At 42.0% G+C, this 21,011-nt stretch overlaps 1 protein-coding gene across 2 annotated transcripts; it reads right to left on the bottom strand.

The window, feature by feature from the left end:
- Nucleotides 1-179: 179 nt before the first annotated feature.
- On the bottom strand, nt 180-19,244 carry olfm1b (olfactomedin 1b). Of its 2 annotated transcripts, none has more exons than XM_031317645.2 (6): nt 18,724-19,244; nt 12,262-12,411; nt 11,357-11,512; nt 8,483-8,702; nt 4,859-4,965; nt 180-2,349 (listed from the first exon to the last, which is right to left on the bottom strand). In XM_031317645.2, the coding sequence occupies exons 1-6, from the start codon at nt 18,787-18,789 to the stop codon at nt 1,675-1,677; spliced, it is 1,374 nt and encodes a 457-aa protein (XP_031173505.1). In that variant the 5' UTR covers nt 18,790-19,244; the 3' UTR covers nt 180-1,674. The 2 variants fall into 2 exon arrangements, with proteins under 2 accessions (XP_031173505.1, XP_031173504.1); XM_031317644.2 differs by lacking the exon at nt 18,724-19,244 and adding an exon at nt 13,785-14,716.
- Between the last annotated feature and the right edge of the window lie 1,767 nt (nt 19,245-21,011).

Raw genomic sequence — 21,011 nt, 5'->3', positions numbered from 1 at the left:
CTGTAAATGCTTAATCTTTTCCCACAAGTCAACAAACGAACAAAGTGACCTCTCATTCGTAATGGATAACCCAAAAGGCAGGAATTAAGAGCATTAGTTTAGATGTAAAAAATAATCTCCATGCACTAAGTGTACCGTAACATGGCGGCTTGTAGCTTTTGAAGGCAACAATCCAAGCGTCAGATTTCTCTGTTTTATTGACACGAATCATTAACTATCTCATCTCAGATACAACACGTCCAGCAAAGCACAAAAAGAGTGAAAAGCTTTTGTCCTCTGCAAGGGTATACATTTAAACAGCATTATCCTTCACTAGCGGGGGGGGGGGGGGACATGACATAGGACAGGATTATCCTCTATAAAAAAAAGAAACAAAACTCCCTACTACAGTCGCATGATATGAACTGAAGATCGGAGGACCAGGTTCCCAGGATACAATACTCAATACATTCTGGGGTTTTTTTCTTTCTCTTCCTTCGGAGAGATGTGTGCTAGATAGATTCATCCCACGCAGTCCAAATAAACAAATACATAGAGGCAAAACCGGTGCCCACAGTTACAGTGATACAAGAACATTTGAGAAAGAAAATGATTGCAAAGAAAAAGAAAATAAATAAAACAAGAACTAATTAGAAAGGGTGGCAGGAAAAAAAATCTTTGCATATCCTCAAATCCCAAAGGTATTCTACCTTGTTCCCTATCCCTCCCTCCCTCCTTTTTTTTTTTTTTATATAGTATACAGCAAAAGACATTCAGAAAAGCAGCCCGGAGTGATAGAAAACACTCATGCAAAGAAAGCCTTTTTCACACAAAGTCACTAACACAGGAAAATCATCTCAAACAACAGCGCTGTCAACAGTCAGTGCCTTCAGGTCTTTTAGTGGATGTCGTTCTTGTTGTTTCTCTACAGACTTTTGATTTGCTACTGTACTTGATAAAAACGATATGACTGACCGCACCCATTAGGCTATCAAGTCTTCTGACTAGACTGACCCCCCACTTTTCTGTCTGTCCATGGGGCCTGGGGATCCAACAGTTTATTACCAACAGTCTTCGTTTCAGGACCCCCATTGACCAAAAGAAAAGTTCAGCCGGGAGGATTTCTACAGAAGAAACGGAGCCACACGATATATCCATGATATAAAAAAGGCGTGATGAGTTCTTTTTTTATTTTTGGCATCTGTTATTTTTTTTTTATCTGATATATTAGTCTACTTTTACAATCATTTTCTATGCTGCAAACAACGAAAGAGTTTCATTCCAAAATAAAATACCTCCAACAAAATGACGGCAACTATTAAAATAAAGTCTAATATGGGTAACTATTAGTTATATTAAGACCTTTTATTTACAAAACAGTTCTGTTTTATTAACAATCACCTGTGATATTGTGATATTAACTAGTAAAGCATTTATTTTCTGTTACAAATATATCACATTTTGGAATGAAACCCTTCAATTTTCGATTTAGTTTTCAGTGTCATGTATATGCACATTCAATCCAAGTTGCATTCACTGCTGATGCAGTCTCTCAGTAAAAGTTATTTCATATTATAAATAGAATGATCTTGCCATAGAGTCTTTTTTTTCTTTCGCAGATATATTCTTGTAGGCTATATAGGCAGATCTCTACACAGACAATATGTATTTATGTATGTAATCCATTTTCCGTGGTTACAGCTCTTCTGAGCGGATAACGTGGAACAGTGTGACATTGTAGAGGACCTGGTGGCCATTGTTCCAGGCATAGAGGGCTCGGTCACGCGGGTTGTAGTCCAGCATGGAGATATGCGAGTACTTATTCTGGAAGGCAATGTCGATGTACTCGTAAGTAGAGGAGTTGGTGGAGTAGGCGTAGTACACCTTAGTGCCTCCTGAGTAGCCGTTGGTGACGTAGAGTGTGCCGCAGATCATGAAAGACTCGCCGGCACTCCTTTTGGGGTGGTTGGTGGTCCAGCTCTTGATGATCTGCAGCGTGTTGGGGTTCAGCTTGCTGAGGACAATGTTGCCGGCGTTCTGGTTGGTGGCATAGACGGCCCACAGGCCTCCCTCGTCCACCATCAGGTCGATGTCAGAGTGGCCGCCCCAGGCGTAGTGATACGCGTTGTTGAAGCCGGCGTAGTCGAGCTGCCGGGACTTGCTGATGGAAGAGGTGCGGAAGTCGAACTTGATGATGACATGGCTCTGGAACTTGTTGAAGTAGATGGAGCCGTTGTAGACCACCTGACCTGTTCCTGACCACGGGTGGGGCAGCCGGTGGGACGTGAAGTTGTCTGACGTCATGAAGTCCTGCATCGACTTGTACTCCCGCACGAAGCGGTTGTTGTGGTAACCATCCATGTACCAGACCTAAACATCATGACAAGGAGGAGAAAAAAAAAGAATTTGCATCAAACACACCTCAGAGCTAGAAACCCCCCTATCCTCATCATCCGTCAGTGTGTCTACAATAAATCTGAGTCTTTTATGCAGATCACACACAGAATAAATCAAATCACACCCTCAACAAGCATCCCAATTATGTTAGCGCTGAGACTTCCTCAAGGAGCAGACAAAGCTGAGATCCAGCAGCTTCTGAATACAAACAAGTCATCATGACAGCCGCAGGGTGGCATGAGCTGGGCCCCGCAGGGATAATGCCCATCATTCCAGATGAAAAGGCCTGTCTCAGCTGCTTCGACCCTGCTTCCTGTTGACCCCTGCGGTGGTGGGCAGAGAGCTCTTACTCCGGAGCTGCTAGAGGCTCAAACACTTCCTGAGTCTCAGAGGGACTGAGACACCTGAAGCCCTTCCCCTACCTGCTTCCATGAGCTGCTGTGATTGACTTAAAAATGATTCATACCAAAGAAGCAGGTCTCCAAGGGCCCAGAAAAAAAAAGCCAAGGTATGGAAACCTCGAGATAAAAAGAAATGGAGCAGAACTGTCTGCTCCCATCAATTACAATCATTCTTTTTTCGCTACCCTTTGATAACACAGCACACCTTTTGTGTTCCGTTCAAAATGTATTAGTTTCCACAAAAAAAAGTTCCGTCAGCAGTAACCCTTGCTGCTGAGGATTTTTTTTTATTTAAATACACATTATACAGCCTGTGTTGTCATGACAATTACCCTTAAGGAAGCAAACTGCAGATTTACACAGCTACTGTACTGTTTGCTGCAGGTTCTTCTTCTGTATCCCCTTTCCTCCCATGTGGTAATGAGAGTCTCTTATAAATGTGTCTCATAAAGCGGGTGCACAAAGAGCATGTAGCCGACAAATAAACTGTATTCAATGCCAGCTCCTTGTCCGCTGGCAAACATCCTGTTCATACCACATAGATGTATCCCTGGCCTTTCATTTTTAATGTTTTTTTACTAATGAAAGCAAACCCATTTATTGAGCCAACAGAAGCCCTACTCCGCACAGTCAGAGGGAAATCAGATGCAGTCAGCTGATAAAAGGACAGTGACCAATTAACACAGACCGTTAAATAAATTTCACAGCGAGAGTTGACCTTGACCTATGATCAAAGCCAACTCTTACCTTAAGGTTCTGGCAAACTGTTTGTGTTGCAGGTACATCAGCATTACATGTTTACAGCCAGTGGGATTGTATTAGGATCATTATTATCAAGATTACTCTGCAGATTATCACAATTTTCCCCATCTCAAATTACTCAAATTGCTTGTGTTGTTCGACCAACGCATTGAAGAAGGTAAAACCAGTGAATCTTTGCTTAGAAAATTATAATTAATAATAATTAATCGATCAAAATTGTTGCAGTGCAATTGTATGTTTTTTTTTGTTTTTGTTTTATGTCTGGCAAGGACAGAGGAAAAACTAGGTTTATGAATTGCAATTATTACGTGACAATTTGTATCTCACAAATGATTTTAACTATGATCAAAGTATGTTAAACAACACTGTTTAACACAACGTGCTAGGCTGAAAAAAAACTAAACATCTCTGTTTTCCTTTGAGCATGCACCTGCAGGCTCAGATAAGATAAGATGAATTCAAATTTTGAAAGTTAAAAAAAAAAGTCTGAATGCTGTTTTGTAAAAACACTTACGTATAATGTTAAACTGAATCAGAAATCACAAACAATGTTAAATCTGATCTAGATATTACAGCATTGTAATACCTAGAGGATCATATAACATGTGGGTACCTTAAACCTGCATTCATTGATTTGTTTGGCCAATTGCAGCAACATTGACATATATATATCACTTTACAAAGCTGATATTTATTTATAACATGTAAGCAAACAGTTTCCTATTTATACATCTAGCAGACATGGAGCAAAATTAAGCATTCATTTGGAATCATGTTTCTGGCCGCCTGATTAAAGTAACATTCACTCTCCTTCTACCTGCAGCGCAGGTCTGATCTCCACCAACTCCTTAAGGAAATATCTCTCTTTAGTCTCTAAATGTTTATCAGCCAGTCACTAACTTTGTCTGTTCTTTGGTGCAGGGTAGGGTGTGGGCTGAAGAGCCAAAAGTATGAGCTGAAAGACAGTAAAATGCTCCGTACAGCTGAGGGGAATTTCATAGCTTTAAGACTAGGACTGGCCTTACATTTTGGTTTGGTTTGGTTTTACATTTTCCACAAGTAGTGCAGATAGGATACCAAAGGTTCAGTACACCAAAACGATTTCATTTCAAAAACTGTTTGATGATTTTATATTTAAAAAAAAATGTATTTAGCAAAAGAAACCAAACCTCAAGCTTGGACTCAAATTGGCAAAATTATGATTTAAACTGATTCCATAACAGCTTATGGTACTGACAGTCCGATGCCCAGCCGTACTTTCAACATCCTATTAGGAGATGACTCCCATCCATTGTGTGACTGTGTGCAGCGGTACATACCCGCGTATCTCCTTCAGGAGCCAGAGGGTCGGTCATCCAGGAACCGAACCTGGATCCAGACGTCTTGATGGTGATGGGATCACTGATGCCCGTCAGCTTGCCACATGCTGCAAAGGAAAGAAGTGAGACGGGAACATCTAGAGCAACACCCATTCGGGTATTTAGACTAATTAAAAATCTATTACGAGGGATTCACTTTAATTTACTTTAAATCCAAATGGGTTTGCCTGAAGATTGAGGGATGTTGATGTCTAGCTTGTTGCCTCTCTCTATGCATGATATACTGTACACAAGGTGCTTGTTACTCAGTTCACACATGCTAATGCCTGTTTTACTATCTCTGTGTGGATGTGTGAGAAAGTGAGAGAAAGAGGGAATAGGAAAGGGAGAGCCTCTGTGTATTCTGCTGCAGTGTGCTGCTCGTAAGCTGCTGTAGTGTTAATTAGTGTTGAAAGAGGTGTTAATGTAAATTTGACAAAACTAACACTGGGTTATGTGTCCCTCCCTGACTAATGTACCCTTTCTAATGAAGAAATTAGACATGGTTTTTCCAAATAACAACCCATCACAACACCACTGCAGCACATCCACTCATTCAGAAATAGGCGGTTTTTCAAGACAAAAGTCAATTAGAAGATTCTGACGAGTTAATTTTATGTATGTATGGATGTAATGAGTCGTTCTGACATGCTAATTTAAAGAGTGGGACTGGGACGATGGCTCATTTTAGGTTTCATTAACATCCTTCTCGGTGAGGTGTTGCATCCATTAACCCCTCACTATAACACTCCATCATCCCTCTTTCTTTGTATCATCCCTCTTGCTCTTAATTGCTGTGAAATGTCATTTCTCTTTAAAGTCACACAATACACATTTGATTTACATTTCCTCGGCTAGTCTCATTCAGTTATCTGTCACACTCCATCGTCTCATCTGGTCAAATTTCTTCCTCTTACATAATGAAAATGTTGCATATGTGTTTGTGTGTCTGCGACATATGTCGTGCTTCGAGTATGTGTGGGCATCACACCTCAGCTGCGGGCTGGGAGACAAACACATGGTCACTTGAGCAGCATCTACTATTTCTAGTGGGGGTTGAGTCCCTTATGTAACCCTCAGTGGGATTAGAGACTGCAGTAATACATTGGGCATTGATTTATTTATTTCTTTTCTCTAATCACGCCCTCTATCTTTAGATCACACTACTGTTGCAGGCTGCAGGGGAGCCCACTGATGGATCTGCATTCTGGAGATGCACACAGGGTCTAATCCCCTTTTGACCTGAATTTGCCAGGGCTGAAGCAGAGCAATGGAAAAACTGATGGGAACTACAGCCGATATAACAGAAACCGCATCAGCCTTTACCCAGAAATGTGAGGATTTAGATAGGAATATTTGTTTTTAAAGGATCATTTTGGTTTATTTCAATGTGGGTGTTAGTTTTGTAGTTCTGGGTGTAACAGTTATGATAACAATGTACTCACCAAAGTTATCAGTAAATTTATTCTCGACAGAGAAAATGGAAGGTGAGAACAACGGTTGCAGCACAGGTGGCAGAGGGGTTTATGTGCCGGTATGACTTTCCAATCATCAGTGTTTCAGTGTGAAGGGACTGGATCTGCCTGAAGCTCGCTGTGCCACCACGTTGCTGGGGCACGACACAGGGTGATTTATTTATTTGATTATTGCCCAGCAAGCTGGCATGGCCCCTTGATCGATGGCCATTGTGTCCCAGCAGCCGCCGGTCTGTTAGCCTCTCCAGCACAAAACAATTTGAAGGACAGCTCTGCAGGGACCCAAGTTACTCTTTCACTTTCCCTGCTCGCTTTCCCTTTATCACCCTCCCCCCACACACACACACACACACACACACACACGTTGTTGATCTGCTGATGCTAATTTGTCATGCTTTTTTGATGCTAATAGTGACCTTCACAGGTTTAATCTTAATAACGGGAGTGTAGTGGAGTGTGTTTGTGTGCACTATGCATGAGTGCCTCTGCAATCATGTGAAGATAAAAGGAATAGCCACCCTCTGTTCTGCCTGAGCCAGTCCCTCGCTGGGTGACCTCGCCTTTATCTCATCTGATCTCACACACACACACACACACACATACACACACACACACACACACACACACACATACACACACAGACACACAACGTAACTCCCGTAGTTATCTGCTCTCCTATCTTTGGCAGGCTGACCACAAATGTGAGCAGCGGCATGTTTATTGAACTGAAAGCGGAAACACGGACAAGACTTCTTCTCCAGTTCGGTAGGTAGTGACAGCAGATGTAAAAAAAAAAGAAAAGAAAAAAGAACTGTGCATAGATAAAGAGAAAGTAACTGGGGAGCTTAGATTGGGTGTCTGCTTTGTGTACTCCAGATCTTCAATTTAAATACAATCACTGTGTCTCGACTACTGTCCAAAACGAACAGTCGGCTTTGTAACCAAAAGCTTTTCCCAATTTCTCTCTGTCAGTTTGCACTGTGAATAATTTGAAACAGGGACACAATATACCCGTGATGTGCGATGTGTAAGTGTCTCTGCTCTCGTAATATATCTTAGTCACTGTTGTGTGGGTGCGCATCTATTAGCACTGTGGGCTGTGACAGAGGTGTGAAGAGAATGAGACAGGGGCTAAAAGCAAAGATAAGACTGTGATGGGAACTTGCTGTCTGCAGCTCTCTTCCTCTGTATGATAACCATTAGTGTGTGTGTGTGTGTGTGTGTGTGTGTGTGTGTGTGTGTGTGTACCTATGAAACCATGCAAAACACCTCATGCCTAATCATGTTTTTAAACATCCTCCATCTATTTCATCAAATGAAGCCAGTTTTGTGGGACGCTAGCATAGATTCATGCTGGTTCGCAAATTTGTTGTGTATTACAACGGAATTTGTCCAAAGAAATACAAAGTTTAAAGGTTGGTCTTGTAGGACTGCCATTAATAACTACATTTTCATTATCAATTAATCTTTCAATTTATTCATTTATTCTATAAAATGTCATTAAATAGTGAAACACGTCTGTGACAATTTTTCAGAACTCAGAGTGGCGTCTTCAAATTGTTTGTTTTGTCCAATTAACAGTCAAAAATCCCAAAATATTCAATTTTCAATTACATAAAACAGAAAAGCAGCACATCCTCAATTTAAAGGGATGGAACCCAGAAAATATTTGGCTGATTGAGTTATTAATGACTTAGAATTGTTGTTGATTTTCTGACAACCGTCCAATGGTTTAGTTGCATTAAAAAGTACAGAAGTTACGTGGATGCAACTTCAGTTCTATGATTACATGTGTAGCCATCTCATGGACTCCACTAATGGTTTACTTTGAAAATGTAACAATATACCAATAGCAAAGTAAGTTAGAGGGCGAGCATGTACAGAATACAACCATAAAGTGTAAATGGCGATTGTGTTATAAGACTGTGTGATGTGCATTTGAGTGTTAAGAGTATCTCAGCCACACATAATGTTCCTGTGATGTTGTGAATCGTGTGAATATGCCTGAGGTTCTCTTTCTGGCCACTCACAACATACTTCATGTCAGTGGGAGTGTTTGTGCATGCACATGTTTGAAGCAAAGTGTGTGCCAACAACTTTCTGTGCCTACCTAATTTTTGCATGCATGCTCGGAGTCTCTCCTCAAGATTTGACACTCTGTTGTGGAGCTCCTCGTAGTCATAGGCCCCCATCTCCTCCTGAAGTTCGCTTAGAACTGACGTCAGATTCTGGACCTCCTCCTTAAACTGCAATACCAATTTGGCATCGGCTTTGTACTCCTCCAACACTGGTATCAACGGTCTAATATCCTCCATTTTCGCTTTTATGGCCTGAAAGGATTAGAATAAGCTCGGTTGAGTGTCATGCGCGACAAAAGGAGACTGTCCATAAAAGAAAAAGGAAAGAAAAGAAAAGAAAAAAAACACCTGTCTGAACCTGACTACTCTCACTCTAACCTGCCTCTTCACTGACATGATGATGACCCCCCTGTTTGTGTCTGTGTTCAGTGTTTGTGTGTGAACAGCCGTGTTTTGTCTGTGCAGGTGTGTGTCTGAGCAAACAAACCCGGAAAATATTCTCCGCCCGCTGGACGGGCAGAGCAGGTGGCTCCGTCCCCGGCAGTGACCAGCCGTTAATAAGCAAGCCCTCGGTACACCGACAACAATTGGGAAAGCTCTTTATTGGTCATCATCGTTTAAAATGCAACATCGTATTAAGGGTTACATGCTTATACATGTCACACACAACAAAGTGTCTCGAATTTTACGTCTATAGTTTTACGTATAGATTTGTTGAGTAACCAAATATGCATAGACAAAAGCCAAAATAAAATAAAATGAATAACAGCAATTATTAATAATAATAATAATAATAATAATAATAATAATAATAATAATAATAATAATAATAATAAATGTATTTACGATTAAAAAAGCTTTTAAATGGAAAACTTTGACAGCAGTAACATGCAGGAAGAGATCAGTAGTGGGTTGGTTTGGGAGAAGGGTGGGGTTTCTTAGTCTTAATGGTGCTAAAGGTAAATTAACTCTTTGACGCCCAAATTCTCTCAGTACTGTGGCCCAGTTCAGGGGAATCTGGAATTGACCTGCCTCTTCTTCTCTGTGGCTCTCTTTACATGTCTTAAAGTTAGCCCTGCAAGCAAGAAAATGACAAACTGTTGACAGGGGCTAGAGCTTGCTAACCTAGCTGACAAGACACACAAACAAACGCACACACACACTTATGCACTTAGACATGTTACAGAAGATTGCACACATGCACTGAAAAGCTGTGGCGTTGGTTGGTTGCATGAAGTTTTTGAGCATGCATCGGTGACAGGATCACACAAATGTATTGGTGCGGGTAAGATGACGCAAACACTGAAGCGTGCTAAACGTAAGAATACATGTAAACTGAAACAATGCATTTGTGTGAGTAACTGCAAATAGGGCTGGGTATCGAACCTCAATGCTTTTTTTGGTACTCCCCGAAATGTGTTTGCATGTGAAATTCGTAATCTTGTTTAGTCATTCTTTGACTTTGAAAGTTCTTGTATGGCTGCTTGTGTTAAGACAACATTTAGCATTTGAGAACTTATTTTGTTGAATGGCGAGCTGAAACGATTAGTCGATTATGCAATTAGTCAATCGGGAGCCAAATAATTGTCAACTATTTTGAAAATTGGTTGATCGTTTGAGTAATTTCTCAAGAAAAATGGCCAATATTCCTCAACTCCAGCTGCTTATTTGTAGCCTAGAAATCTAGATTCACCCTAGCGGCAGCAAATGTAATTTGCAGCCAGGGTCAGTCTAGCAACTCTCCGTTGGCTTTCGAGCTGTAAAAAACAAATTCTGGTCAGGCCAATCACATTGTGTATAGAGTCGGTGGGCGGGCTTAACATAAGAACAGCAGAGTTGCGATGGTTCCGCGTGAATTCCCTGCTACTTTAAAACAAAGAAGATGGCTGCTACTGCTGGCGAACAGCGGCCTTTTGAATCGGCTTTAGCCGCGAATGGAAGACTTGGAGTTAAGCACTGAAGTCATTCTTAAAAAAGGAAGATCTGTTCGGAGTATTGCCGACCGGATATGGCAAATGTTTAATCTATCAACTAGTGTTGCTCTGGTTGGTTGTAGTGCTATCCTATTGCGTGCAGAGGAAATTTGAAAGACAACCGTTTATCCCGCCCCTCGGATTGAGCCCTGCCAATGGTGAGTTCCCAGACCCAACATCTTGATGTGGGTCTGGCTTGTCAGGCTATCTTATTTGTGGAGATTTGCTTCTTTTCTCTGTCTTGGATTGTTGGTCAGATAAACCAAGTCATTTGCTGATGTCACCTTGGGCTTTTCACTATTTTATAGGCCAAACAGTTAGTCAGTGAACTGAGACAATAATCTGCATATCGATAATGAAAAAAAACATTTTAAAGAAAGTATAAGATAGAGGAACTGAGGCATATCAGCACTAGTTTTGAAATACTTCAAATGATACCCCACCCTACCTGCAAAATAGTTATTCAAAATAGCTTTATTCCATTTTGATTTGACACTAAATTCTTTAAGAAGCAAAAGGATTTAGTGTCTACTGTTTAATCCGATTAGATTAAGGATGTGTGTCCCATGTGCAGATATCTTGGTGGTACAACATTTCCCCATTATCTGCTCAGTGCGATAAACATAACATTTTCTAATCTCCTTATTTCCAAGATGATTTAGGATTACAGCACATGGATTTATAAAGTAAGTTGGTGTTAAATAAGGATATGAATTCATGCAGCTCAGTTTTTCTATCCAATTACTGAACTTCTTTGATTATGCATGCATTATGGATTTCTTGGTATGCGAGTATGGTGGTTTAGTCAATACTTAAACATCTCCACAGTGGGAAACACACAAACACAAAATGGGTAAGGCTGCATATAATGAGCTACTGAGCAGCTATGACAGAATGGCGGTTGGGTCAATGGCTGGAGATCTGGCTCTGTACCTTGTATTGCTTGGCAATGTTCTGCTTGTGGTTCTCCTCCACCTGCCTGAACTTGGTCTCCAGGCCACGGAGCTGGACCTCCATCTTCTCCACATACTGCAGGTCTCTCTGGGTTCGCTGGTCCAGGACCTGGATGGACTGGGTCATGTTCTGGACCTGAGGTGCCATATGGAGACATTGGATTGAGTCATGAAATCTATCTCTATATCTTACAGTCTAATTTGAGCAATGAGCATGAGATGCAGAAAATAAACGCAACAGACTGTCAATATGTTGTTTTGGCTTGGCTTTCTTGACTCACAAATTCTGCCATCAGGCCAACTAGTCAGGGGCCTCAGACAGGGTGTAGAATGTATACTGTTAAGACATTTGGTTTCTCCAATGGTCTATGGTCCATAGACTCCAGAAACTTGGCACATCTTCTACTAATTCAGGAAAGATATGTTGATGTATTTTATTTTTGTGTGTGGATTAGCTACTCTACATTATGTGGGGATTCACTTAATTTATGGAGAGAAAATATCTGCTTAAATGTTCCTTTTGTGTAAATGGGTTAGCCTTAGCTTCCAGTCAGTATTGAGCTGGGTTGCATCATGACAAGTGGATGTGTGCAGTACAACCTCTCAGAGAGTGAGTGTATAGCTGCCTCCCATGATGACTGTTGGGTTTCCAGGGAGCTCATTAGAGCATGATTCCTATTCTTGTCCAACAGGCAGACCACAAACATGGGTGAGTGTGTGTGTGTGTGTGTGTGTGTGTGTGTGTGTGTGTGTGTGTGTGTGTGTGTGTACACACATGTCTTTGCGTGTGAAGTACTGTCGGTGAAATGAGTAAAGGTGGTTACTCAGGGTATTGTATAACTTTGATTGCTATGATCATAAGTTAAGGAGTTAAGCGGTAATTACCTTCTCTAACAGCTGCCTCAGTTGTTTGGTGCGGGCATCCCGTGAACACATGGACTGCTGGGGCGCCACCACAGTGCAGACACACCTCCCCTCACTATCCTGGGCTGAACTGTACACCTGCCACGATTCCTCTGGGTTCGCTGGCAACACCTGAGGACAAAAGAGTGGATACATAGAGAAGAAGGGCAGTTGAATGGTGATTCTGGAGCAGAGGGAAGCAGAAACAGGAAAACAGCTCAGACTAAAACAGAAAAAGGCTAAAGGGTACCACAAAAAGGCATTACCATTACAAAGGTCACTTTGCTGCTATTTGCCCATTAAGTGTATTCTGCCTGTGTGATGCTAAAGCTGCATTGCATTCATCACCATCTGGACACCACAAACCACCAGGCTCCACCCGTTTTGCACCATCATACAGTATATTCTAAAGCCACACAAAGAGAAAATGCAGCCAATCAAGACGGCTGAACTGGGTGTGTGGAAGCTCTGAGTGTAAAGTGTGACGTCAGAAAGAGTTTTTTTTTTTTTTTTTCCGAGAGAGAGTAACCTGCTGATCAGATAAGACAGAGTGAGTGACTTTGAAAAAGATATTCATCACTGCATCAGCGATAACGAAAAATCACTGGACAGATCTGCTGATTGAGTCAATTAGTGAGAAGGAGTGACTTCACAGAATCCAAAAGGAGCAACCCCAGCGGCTGACAGTCAGCTGCACTGCTTTCTACCAAAGGATGTGCTGACAAGACAGACAGTCCCTATCAAGCACCTGCCTTGATATAAAAAATTATCAGATGAAATCAAATCACATCTCATAAGTCATGTAAAAATGCTTCAATCTTCTTAAAATCATGAAACAAACCCATCACATATAGGATAACTGAGTAAATGTCACTTTTTTTTCTTCCTTTCTCACTATATATCTATTTATTTGCCTTCAACATATAGTTCTAAATTCCAGTGCAAAACCTCCACTTGACAGAGCGCTCACATTATTATCCTGGCACAGAGACAGCTCAGTATCTGCCAGGAGCCTGCCAGAGAAACAAAGAAACGCTTTATCTTGCCTCTCTAACAGTACCTTGGCTTTGAACGCCTCTCTCATTCACACAGACGGTGAAAGGAAGAACGAGGACCACTGGAATTTGTAATGTTACTCGCCTAATTCTCTCCACCATGGATCTATCATTTAAATCAAAACCAGAGAAAAAAAAGTGAAGCGACCGATAACTTTCCACTTAGAGCAGGCTACTCGTATCGAAAGGGACAGCAGCCCAGTGACATCTGGAGCAACATCAAACGGAGGAGGAAGACATCTACGATGCCTCTCCAGGTCTTTCTTACTTTTTCATGCGCCTTGCAAGCGCATCACGTTGACAGAATGTATCCTCTTAATTATGAACCAAAGCGCACATGCAAGTCTTTGAATTGGAATTTAATTGCAACATTCATTCAGCAAAACAAAACAAAAAAAAAAAAAAAAACCCCAACCAGCCGCAGGAAATATGCAAAACTTGCGCACTTACTCCTGTACTCCGGTCTGGGTACCCTCCCTGTGCCGCCGTGAGCTTAGTAGTATTGAGCCCCACCAGTGAGGGGAGGGTCTGCGACATCCAGTTGGTAATCATCGCCATGGTGCTGAGCACGACGCCGATCTTCAGCAAAGGCACCGACATCTTTGCGCGCTGCTTGGACTTTTCTTTTTTTTTTTTTTTTGTTAAGCCGTCTTCATTCTACAGACTCCGGTGAGAAACAAGGGAGGCGAGTCATGTTGCCCAGTGCGGCTTGCTGTTTTACCCGGGACTCCGGCTCGGCTGGTCTTTTTTTGGACATCTCCAACATAGCACAAGTCGGACGCGGTGGAGACGACCTAAACGGAAGAGTCGGCACGGAGATAAAACTGCACTACTTGCTTCTTACAGGAGGGAAAACCCGAAACGTCCTCTGGATAGCTCCTGTGTCTGCGTTGTCCCGCACACTGCTGCCTCTCCGGTTCACCGTTACTATTTCGTTCACGCCCGACGGTCCGCCTCCTGCCTCGGTGCGCTCTGTGATTAAGTGCCACTGACTACACACAGGCTGCTCCAAATGGATGAGAGGAGAAAGGAGGAGGTACTACGGATCTATCTGTATCGCCAGACGCAATGATGTCAGCCAGGTTGGGGTCCGTTCATGGTAATAACTGGCATTGTGCTTGATTCGCCCATAGCTGCCCGACACTGACTGTCCCCAGAGGGAATGGCAATGAGCAGTGAGGCTGCGGTCGGCCGACACTAATTCGGAGGGATTTTTTTTTTTATGGCGGATAGTGACATTTCTTTCTCCACTGCCCCGCCAAAAGGACAGAAGGCTGTCTATCATAGAAACGAGCATCATGCATGGTAAAGCTCATTCAAACTAAATCAATCGATGTAATGTGTGCCTGCACAGACCACATGTCAAAATGCACACGTAACTCTTGTGCAGAATGTCGCATTTCAATGAGAGAGGGTGTGAGGACTCAGGGTATGTTTTATTGATGGGTTAGGTTACTGGGTGCCTGGAGCTCAAACAGAGAGGGGAGATTTTAATTTGTGTGACTCTGGCGCCATCGTGTAGCTGATTTTGGCGTTGCTGAAATCAAAAGGGAAGTGCTTATAAAATGCGAGGAAGCATGCAAGACAATTATACAACATTTAAACAATCCAAACAAAACTATTTTTTTTAAAAAGATAGGCCAACTTGTCGTTTTCTATTGACTTTAGATGACGTAAATGTCATGTTTACGCACTTAATGCATGGTTTTTAGACTCAAGACAGTGTGTGTGAGCGTAAAGTGCAGTTAAATGTTGCATATTTTTCTTTAGAATGATAACTCTGAGAAATGACAAATAATTCATTTGTCATCAACATGCCCGAAGGCTAATGCCCCAGATGATGGCCTAAAATTGCAGCACTGCATCATACATGACGTCCCCAGAGTGACTGTGTCCACAGCTATTTCTGTCAGCTTCATAATGCATTTCTCTGGTAAACTGAAAGATGGAGGGAAACTCTGCACTCCCCCCCCCCCCCCACACACACACACACACACACACACACACACCCTCCCTCTCTCTCTTGTCTCTCTTATCTATCTTGCTTCCATATGACCTTTTGAGGTGAGAGCTCACAATAGTCATGGCTCCACAGATTACTGTGAAAAGCATCGGCGGGGGTCAGCTCACCGCTGTGCACTGCTGTCCAGAGTCCAGTCTAGTCCTGTGTAATATGGTGCAGTTCAGTGCAACGCAGCAACCTCTAATGACATAGCTTTCAAAAGGGTACAGTTACTTTTCTAAGCTTCACAGGTGTGGATCCAATTGGTTTTTAATGGAGGTGAGACAAATGACCCAGCCTCAGGAGGAAGACCACAGGTCCACTGATAAAAGACACTTGACTCAATGAAAAAAAAAAAATCAACCAATCAATCATACTATTCATTGAGTGATTTATAGAGAGATTTGTCAATTAAAACCACTCTTAAGCCTTGCAATACAACACTTAGTGCAGAAGGACTTATTTTCAATTCTGCATACAAGATCTCAAATGTGCAAACATAATAAAAGCAACACTTGCACAATGATTGGTTATGCAGTCTGATATAGTTGCCCTGCATAAATAAGATTGTGTAAGAGGGCTGTTGATCAAATTATACGGTAGCTTTAAGAGATTGTAGCTTGTGGTGTGCCTTCAAAGTTATTTTCACCTTACAATACCGGCCACAAATTATGATTTAAGGTAGGTGACTAGTGTAGATGTGCCTGCAGGTACAAACAAGCAGGCACATCTGATAATATAATGCAATATAATAAAAAAGCTTCATAAAAGCAGTATTTCTGACTGGGTTATTGTTCTGTGTTACACTGTAGCGAGCGGGCGTTTAGATTGCGTTTAAACAGTAGGATGACCACATTGACACACTCGGTATCCAGTGTAATACATGTTCATAAAGTAGCAAAAAATCCTATTTCCAGCCTGCAAGTGAACTACAAAATGCACTGCATCTCCCCCTACTCCTCTTCGGCTCGCTTTCTCTCGATCTCTCTCTCTCTCCCCACTTGCTCTGTCGCTCCACCAACCATACTGAATAATGAATAGCTTCAGCCCAAGCTGCCAATCACACCACACGTATTACAGTTCAGCTCAACCACATCTTAGTTTCTCACATAAAAACTGATTGATTCGTCTGGTTTCATACATTAAAAATCCTAAACCGTTTCAAAATGTTCCCTTGCTGGATCCCTTATACTTTCAGCTTGAGATGTGGACGTGTTGGCAAAGTATATTTGGTTGTTTTTAGCTATCTTTTTTAATGTGCTTACAGCAATCCCTTGCATGATGAGCTATGGTATGTGGGTTGCATGGTGTCAGAGTGGTGGCTATAGTAGCACCATCTGTGTTGTCAGGTGTCTGTGAGATGCTTTAGGATGTGGGCCTGAAGCCATGGGGGAGCCACTAGGTGAGGAACAGATGCCGCTCTGGCTGCTTACTAGTCTTCTCTGTGTGAACACTAAGCAGAAGCCAAATCCTTCAGCGGAGGGGCTGGAGGTGAACAAACGCGGGCGGAATTAAAAAGGGGAGCGTGCTACTAATCAGGTGCCTCCTTGTTTCCTCGGCCAGATGTTAAGAAAAGATTCACAGCTGCCCCCACACTGCCTGAAACTGTGTGAGACTTCTGAAGCAAGGTGGTTAATGTGGTCATTAAGAGAGCGTCATTGTTCAGCATCAAAGGTTGGGGGCGTACTCCCCGGATGGCCCTTTTTTGTTGTTGTTTCTTCTCATGAGTAATCTGGCAATAAAAAGCTCTCCATCTTTCTCTCTCTGGATACACCTCTCACTTTTTATATCTTCAAACGGAGATGAGATGTGGAGAGGCCTGGCCTTCCTACAGTGAAATGTAGGTTTCAATAGCAGGGGCTTTATAAATAGAGCCTGTCAGTGTCCCCTGTGTTTCTGTTCTCATGGAAAGGAGCGGAGAGGCGAGGCTGTGGACTTGTATCGACTTACCTTCAAAACAGATGACACACACTCTCAGACCATCAAAGAAACACTGTCACTGTAACATGGGCCTTTGACCCGCACCGTACAGGACCCGAACCCGACTGTCATGAAAACCCAAAGTGAAACACGCTCGCTTTTCCTCCCTCCTCTGACTGATGGCTTCCATCAATCAGAGCAAATAGCCCCATTGTTCCATTGTGTCAGCATTTTCTTTGCACTCTGCCGCTGCACTCTATGTCCAGTTCAGATTACAGGCCTACATTTGATGCTTCAATGTAGGGAGATAAAATCACAACCAGTAATGACCAGTTTGTAATTCCACATGAATGCTGTTGCTCTATGAGTGAAAAATGTTCCGCTCACTGCACACTGACGTTTCTCATAAAATTTGCTCTAAGCAATTGCTGGCATATTTGTGTCAAGGCAATATAACATCAATATTGTTCTCATAGCAGGGTTTACAGCAATCTACTTCCAGCACATTGTATTGAGTTTGTCACTTGGAGTAGAGTATATTACAGATACACTGGGAACAGAGATTCATTTATTGATAGTACCTCTGTGGCATGTTGGATTTTTTTTTTTTTTTGTGTCTCCAATTACTAATGACAATTGGTTTCACACAAGAGTGAAGCCCATAAAATATGACTCTCTGTTCAAGCAAGGGCAATTAACTCATCAAATTCTACAATCCAGTGGTGGCAGTGCCTAGTAATAAATAAATCACACGCACACACTCCCTCACTCTCTCCCCCCACCATGATACTGTCTGTGAGAATTTATAATGGCTATAGTTTAACGCAACAGTAACTATTATACGTATTGCTGCAAATGCCCTTTTAGATATCAGGAAGTCATTACTAGTTCCAGAGATGCATTTTATTGACCATTATATTTAGTTTACTACTGCCGTACTGGGTGGCTTTACATTGCTGGACTAAATGTTCTCCCCCCCCTACATAGGCAACACTAAGTCACACTGTGGTCATTGAGCATGCTCAAAACACCTTCTTTGAGACACTGCATTTGATTGTGGAGACCTGATTTAAGAGCAGCAGCCCACAATTCAACAATGGCCTTTTACGAGACAGCTACAGGCAACATATTGTATCAGAATAGCCCTGCAGTTGGTTAATCTGACCATTTACTAATGAGGAAAATTGACAGATCATGCAATAATTTCCCCTTTATCTGGCCGGTTTGTCATCCCGGGCGGTGTGGAATTAGGGCTCTGCTGGATCTATCCGCGCCCGTCAAGCACAATGTATTCACATCATGTAATCCCACCCGTTAATCTCTTTAAACGAGGGTAGAGGGCTAATTCACGGGGGTTCCTTAATGCGAGGTAACCGGGTAATCTCTCTATGAATCTGAAGCCAATTAACCGCTGGTTTATTAGCTTTTGATACCTTAAGGATGTGGAAAATGGCGTTAAAAACCTACTTGGGTGAGTTCTGTGCCCATGAAGATGAGGAGAATCAGAGTCAGGAGCTTGCTCGCAGGCTGCATCTCTTGCCTCCGGTGTGTGTGGACCAGCGGTCTCACATGCAGATCGAGTCCCTTCGCGTCCACCCGCACAGCAGTCCTTTCCTCCCCGGCTCTCTTTTGCGCTGCAAGTCGCTCGATTCTCCCTTCTGTTTTTCCTCTCCTTCGTATTATTTTATCCCTCAGCAACCCAGTGGCAGAAAGCGAGATATCTGTTTCACGGAATCGTCTCCGTGCATATTCATTTCATATCGGGAGCCTATCTTCGGTGCCTCTCCCCTTCGCTCTCCGTGGCCGCACTTATTTCTCGCTGCGACGGACTGTGATGAACATTGGGTTGAAGACGCGCAAACACTGCCGTATACACACTGCTATAAAGCTTTACTCCGATATTGCCAAAAGTTTACCTCCCCGCCTCAAGCTGCCGTATAAAAGCTGTCGATGAAAAAAAATGAGAGTGACGGCGCTGTACATGGTGCTGAAAACGGAAGTTGATTCGCCAAGAGAGGGAGATTTAAATTTGCAAGCGGACAGGAGGGAATTTTTTTTCCCTAAGATGATTTGCTCTTAGTTCTATCATAAAACAAAACTTGGTTGCCCAATCAACATCTCCACTGGTTTGGATTTGATATTTACAATAGCTGATTGAAGGAAACGGAAACAACCTTAATCTGTCAGACTATTGTAGGCCTACATGCATGCATATTGGAAATTTCAGGATAAAAATGAAAGAGTAGCCTATTCCACTCCAAAATGATTTTTCCAAATAAAAAAAATAAATACATTTTCCCTTGTTAAATGTTGTTATTTTGAGTGCTTGTAGTTTGACAAAGTGCTAAAAGCAGTGGGCTAGTTGTGGTATTGAGATCTTCAAAGTAGCAGTAACTCTATAAAAACACTCACATTACAGTTAAAAGTCATGCATTCATAATTTTACATAAGTAGAAGCACAAAACGTGTTCTGCTCCTACTTAAGTAAAATTAAGTACAATTTTGTGACAAAAGTATTAACAAAATGTACTTAAAGTATCAAAAGTATAAGTAGTATTAGTAGTAATAGTAGCGACAGAATACCCCTGTTATATTATTCTTGGATGTGGGATTATTGATTATTATTACTGATGCACTATGTAAGCATTAAGCATGGTTCAGTTGAAGCAAATTTGAACTATACTGTTGGAGACATCAGTGTATAACATTGTACAACAAATATATCTTCAAAGTAACTAGTAACTATATCCGCCAAACAATTATTATGGAGTTAAAAGTATTCCTATCTAAAATGTAGAGAAGTAGAAGTATAAAGTAAAGTAGCAAAATACTCAAAAGGTTCTGGTACTTGTGTACTTGAATGTGTTACTTTAGGCACAGGGTTTAAAGTTCTTAGGATGATGATTTCAATTATTTTGGCTGGATTAGTCCTCTTCAGGACTGTGTGGGTCATTGGTGTGGGCATATACAGAATTGATTGACATCTCCCTGACCCTCCTGTTAACTGTGTTGCATTTGTAAGGAGCGGGACGAATTGCATCTTTATCCCTCTCATTGGAGTCCGGTGACCTCATGTAATTCCCATAATAGCTCACCTTCCACCATGGGCAAAGGTCTCATCAACCAGAAGAAGTGAAAACACAACAAAAATAACTTTATTTCTGGTCCCTTCATAGATCTAGTCGGTCTGTGTCAGATTATCAGTATGCTTTAGACCTGGAGCCATGTTGAAAACTACTCTGATACTTTGGCACTTTGTGAGGGCAGTACCGTACCATTGTGAATGTCAACAATAGGCTCTTAATTGGGTTGCAAAGTTGCTCTGAAGCAGCTCTGCTTCTGCCTGCCTGCGACTGCCTGAACCACATTATACACTAATAGCTCAGTGGCCTGTAGATAGACTCTCATTCATGCTCTTTTGGTGGCACTAAGATGCATACATCATCTTGGTAATGGAACCAGGGCAAGTTCATATCTGTATTCTTCAATGTGGACTCTCATTTGTCTGTTAGCAGATTTTGGCTGGTCTCTGCACCTGAACGGAACGATACAAGGTCAAACTGAGAAGAGGTTTAGGCTCTAAGAGTTGGATAATGATTTTTAGATAAAGTGCACAGCACCTGCTTCTTGTACCTCTGATTGTGTTTGCAACTCGCATGATGCTTTCCATCAGGCATGTGTGTACGTGCACAAATGCATGTGTGTTCGCTTGCTACAAGCAGTGCTAGTAGAAGTGCAAGTAGCAGTTGTTTCAG

Source organism: Sander lucioperca, chromosome 14 (assembly GCF_008315115.2).
Source record: "Sander lucioperca isolate FBNREF2018 chromosome 14, SLUC_FBN_1.2, whole genome shotgun sequence".
In the NCBI taxonomy this organism is placed as follows: Eukaryota; Metazoa; Chordata; class Actinopteri; order Perciformes; family Percidae; genus Sander; species Sander lucioperca.
This window is presented reverse-complemented; position numbering and strand designations above follow the sequence as displayed.